Source organism: Coturnix japonica, unplaced genomic scaffold (assembly GCF_001577835.2).
Source record: "Coturnix japonica isolate 7356 unplaced genomic scaffold, Coturnix japonica 2.1 chrUnrandom497, whole genome shotgun sequence".
NCBI lineage: Eukaryota > Metazoa > Chordata > Aves > Galliformes > Phasianidae > Coturnix > Coturnix japonica.
In genome coordinates this window covers 22,108-26,432 of record NW_015439889.1, presented here as the reverse complement: position 1 = coordinate 26,432, position 4,325 = coordinate 22,108, and the positions used below count along the sequence as shown (strand labels likewise).

The 4,325-nt window shown below is 68.6% G+C and overlaps 1 protein-coding gene across 2 annotated transcripts; it reads left to right on the top strand.

The window, feature by feature from the left end:
• The first annotated feature begins 2,667 nt into the window (after window positions 1-2,667).
• On the top strand, window positions 2,668-4,306 carry LOC107307153 (nuclear factor 1). Of its 2 annotated transcripts, none has more exons than XM_032441699.1 (2): window positions 2,668-2,909; window positions 3,330-4,305. In XM_032441699.1, exons 1-2 carry the CDS (start codon window positions 2,907-2,909, stop codon window positions 4,161-4,163), a joined length of 837 nt encoding a protein of 278 aa, XP_032297590.1. In that variant the 5' UTR covers window positions 2,668-2,906; the 3' UTR covers window positions 4,164-4,305. The 2 variants fall into 2 exon arrangements, with proteins under 2 accessions (XP_032297590.1, XP_032297591.1); XM_032441700.1 differs by having other exon boundaries at window positions 2,866-2,982; window positions 3,330-4,306.
• The last annotated feature ends 19 nt before the right edge of the window (window positions 4,307-4,325 follow it).

The window sequence follows — 4,325 nt, the reverse complement described above, 5'->3', positions numbered from 1 at the left end:
TAGGGCACAGCCAGGCACCCTGTGCTGCTCTGCTGCCGCAGGGGTGGGCGAATGGTGCTGAGCTGCCCTCATACAACGCGATACCAGCCCAACCCTATGGGGCACCAGACCCATACGTATGGGGGTATGGGGCACGGACCCAAACGGGTCTGGTGCCCCACCTCCCAACTCGCTCTAGGGGGCATCCTGCCCATCTCCCTGCATCCTATATGGCACCCTATGTGCGTCCTGCCCGCCCCGCAGCCCCGTAGGGTGAACCAGCTCCATCAGACCAAACCTGGCAGCACGAAGCGCCCGTGGCCATTTTACTGCAAAACAGGGGAGGAACCAGCAGCAGCAGCCCCCGATCCCGACCCCCGCAGCCCCCCCCCCCTCTGTGCCCCAGCCCCTCTGCAGTGCCCGGTGCTGCAGGGCATGGGGTGGAGCGGGGCTGGATGCTGCATGTAGCGGGTGTGCGCACGTGTGTAACGGAGCGGCGCACACGTATGTAACGGAGCAGCGTGCACACGTGGCAGCTGCATGCAACGCGTGTCCCGCCGTGCATCCCCCCCATTGCCCCCGTGTGTCCCCGAGGCTCTTCCACACGCGTGTGCAGGCCCCACGCGTGGCCACGGCTGATGCAATCAGTGCAGGGAGGGCTGTGGGGTGCCCCCCCCCCCCCGCCACGTGCGAGGTGCCCGGGGTGGGTGGGGGTGGTGACACGAGTGGGCCGAGCTGCGTGTCCCCCCCCACCCGGGGCTGCGGGGCATCAATAATAGAGGAGCCCTCGGCCTGGGGGGGGGTCGGGAAGCCCTGAATTATTGATGTGCCACAAAAAGCTTTTTTGGCCGCCGCTGCACCACGGGGCCCCCCCGGCCCGGGGCTGGCAGGAGGCCACGGGGAGGGGGGGGGTGTTGGCTGCGGGGTCCTGGTGCCAAACTGCATCAACGCGGCCCCTCGAGCGGCTCCTCCACGTGGCCGCGGGCGGGCGACGTCCCCGTGTCCCCTCGGTGTCCACCTGCAAACCCTGCCCCCCCCCGACCCCATCCCCGTGGGCCGCCCGCGCCCCCCCCGGCCTCGGGGCAGAGCTGGGGAAGGGGTTTGGCAGCCCCGAAGGAAGAGGCCGCAGCCAGGGGGGGATTTTTGGCGGCTTTTTGGGTTATTTTCTCTCGCTGCGAAGCCGAGGGGCCGAGGGGGGGGAGGCTGCTGGCAGCGACACACGAAGGCGGGCGCAGTTGTTGGGGATGGTTTCTGTTATTTTTTTGTCCCCCTCCCTGTTTCTTTTTCGGCGTCTCCTCCTCCCCCCGTCGCCGCAGCCGGGCGCTGGCGCTTTGCCGGGTTCTTACAGCTGCGGACGCGGCAACGTGGCTTCGCCCAAAGACTGCGGCTCAATGCGGGGCCGCGCAGCCAATTGCAGCCCGGCTGCACCCCAAAGGGGACCCCGGAACAGGGGGGGACCCCCCACGACCGCCCCCATCGCCGTCAGTGTCCGCCGGCAAATGCGGGCGGACCCGGCCCGGAGGCTCCAGATCCTTCCATGGCTCCGCAGCCGCCTGGCACGGCCCCAGAGCGCAGGACCGGGACGCGGGGCCCGTCGGTTCCCGACCCGAAACCGCTGCCGCTGTCTCGGTACCGGACACTGTGACGGGTCCCGGGGTTGAGGATCCCGGGCGGTTCCGTGCCCTTTATCCCGACCTCGTGGCCGCGCTGAGCGTCGAGGTGGGATGGATCCGGAACGGTGGCCGGGAGGGTCGGGGCCGCCCAGCCCCCCCTGCGGCTCTCGTGCCGTCTCCCCCGGTGTCACCGGCCCGAGGGGACCAAGGGGCCGCAGGGACCCGGCCGAGCCCCGCGGAACCGAACGGGAGCGTCTGGGAAATGAAAAACAAATTAGAAAGGGGAAAAATAATAATAATATAATACGGCAAAAGGGGAAAAAAAGGGGCTGCAGAGCTACGACCCCCCCCAGGTCCCCCTTGTTCTGTGTCTTTGGGGTCTGCTGCCCCCCCCCCCCGCTCCCGCAACTCCAAATTTGTGGGTTTGGGGTTTTTCTTTAATCTTCTTTTTTCTCTCTCTCTTTTTTTTCCCCTCCGCACAGAGGAATTAATTTACGGGGGGGTTGGGGGGGGGGGGGTTGGTGTGGCTCGTTATCGCAGCGCGGGGATTGAGGGCAGAATTGGAGCTTTTGGGCCGTTCCGCGCCGCCGCGCGGCTGGGGCCGCTCCGGTGGGGAAAGCAGCCAAAATCCGGGTTTCCCCCCAAAAAAAAGGGCGTGTCGAACGGCGCGGGACCGTTTCGGGTTGTGTTTTTGGGGGGGGGGGGGGAGCCCGCCGGCTCGCGCGACCCCCACCCCTAAAAAGTGCGATGTCCGCCCCCCCCCCCCCTCCTCTTCGGAGTTTCCCGACTCCTCCCGGTCCCGTCCCGTTCCCCCCCCCCCCCGCCTCGCCGTCCCCGAACTCCTCGATCCCCCCCCCCGTTCCCCGCACCCCCCCCCGCACCCCTCACCGGTCCCTCCCCCCCCGTCCAACCAATGGAGCTGCCGCTCCCCCGCGCGCTGTTCTCCCATTGGCCGATACCGGAAACCGGTCCCGGTGCAAAAGGGGCCGCGGCGGCTCCGCGCGCTCGCGCCCCGGGCGGTGCGGGGCTGCGCTGGGCTCCGCCGTGCGAGCGGCTCCGCAGACCCGGGACCGGCCCCCAAACCCCCCCACACCCACCCGTAACCCGGTGCCCTTCTCCTCCCATCCCATTCTCCTCCGGTATAACCCGGTGCCCGCCCCCGTTCTCCCGTTAACTTCTTTCTTTTCGGTGCTCAGCCCTCCCCTCCCGGGCCGTTGTGCCCCTCCCGTCCCCCCCCCCCGCGTTATTGGTCCCTCTCGGTTCTGGCCCCGCCGGGGCCCGACTGGCAGCTGCCCACAGCCGGGATGCGCCGCAATGGTACGGATGGGGACAGGGATGGTGGCACCGGGGACGGGGACCGGGTGCTGGTGGCACTGGGAGCACGGACACGGTATGGGAACGGTGCAACTGGAGACGGGGACGGGGACGGGGGTGGGAATAGATGGAAACGGGGACGGCACCGGGAACCGGGAGCCACCAGCACCAGGGAAATGGAGATGGGGACCGGGGTGATGAGCGGGGATGGCACCGGGGATGGAGAGCGGAGACGGGAGCAGCTCCGGGCACCGGGATGGGCAGCTCGGGGCCGACCCTGCGCCCACCTGATCCCGGGGGCAGCGGGGACGGGACGGGACGGGGAGCGGAGCTGCCTGTCCCCATACGAGTCAATGGCGCCCGTGGGGATGGGGTGTGTTTGGGGTTAGATCGGGGCTGATTGGAGCGTTGTTCACCCCACAGGATGAGTTCCACCCCTTCATCGAGGCGCTGCTGCCCCACGTCCGGGCCTTCGCCTACACCTGGTTCAACCTGCAGGCCCGCAAGCGCAAGTACTTCAAGAAGCACGAGAAGAGGATGTCCAAGGAGGAGGAGCGGGCCGTCAAGGACGAGCTGCTGGGCGAGAAGCCCGAGGTCAAGCAGAAATGGGCCTCGCGCCTCCTGGCCAAGCTGCGCAAGGACATCAGGCCCGAGTGCCGCGAGGACTTCGTGCTCTCCGTCACCGGCAAGAAGGCGCCGTGCTGCGTCCTGTCCAACCCCGACCAGAAGGGCAAGATGCGCCGCATCGACTGCCTGCGCCAGGCCGACAAGGTGTGGAGGCTGGACCTGGTGATGGTCATCCTGTTCAAGGGGGTCCCGCTGGAGAGCACCGACGGCGAGCGCCTGGCCAAGGCCCCGCAGTGCGCCAACCCCGGGCTGTGCGTACAGCCCCACCACATCGGCGTCTCCGTCAAGGAGCTCGATCTCTACCTGGCCTTCTTTGTGCAGGCGCCCGGTGAGTGGGGGCCGAGGGGCTGGCGGGGCTGGGAGCCCCACACGGCTCCTGCTTCAGCTGCAGGTGGTTCCGACGTCCGGCAGCTCCCGGTTCCGTCCCCTTTTCCCTCCTGCGGCGCTCGGTGCCGGTGTCACACGACCCCGGGGGAAACCACGGGGGTCTCGGGGTGTCCCTGTCCCTGCAGCCCCCTCCCCGTGCACACATGGAGCCGGGGGTGCGGCCCCCTCGCTCCGCACACAAAGCAGCACCGTGTGCCAAAGTGCAGCGTGGTGAGCGCCGTGCCAGGGCGGGCACCGGGCTGAGCTGGGAGCCGGGCTGTGCACCGGGGGGGGGGGTGTGCTGGGCACCAGGGTGTGTGGGCTGGGCACAGTGTGTGTGTGCTGGGCACCAGGGTGAGCTGTGCTGAGCCACTCACTGTGCACCGTGCTGGGCTCCGTGTTGAGCCGGTTCGTGCACCGTGCACT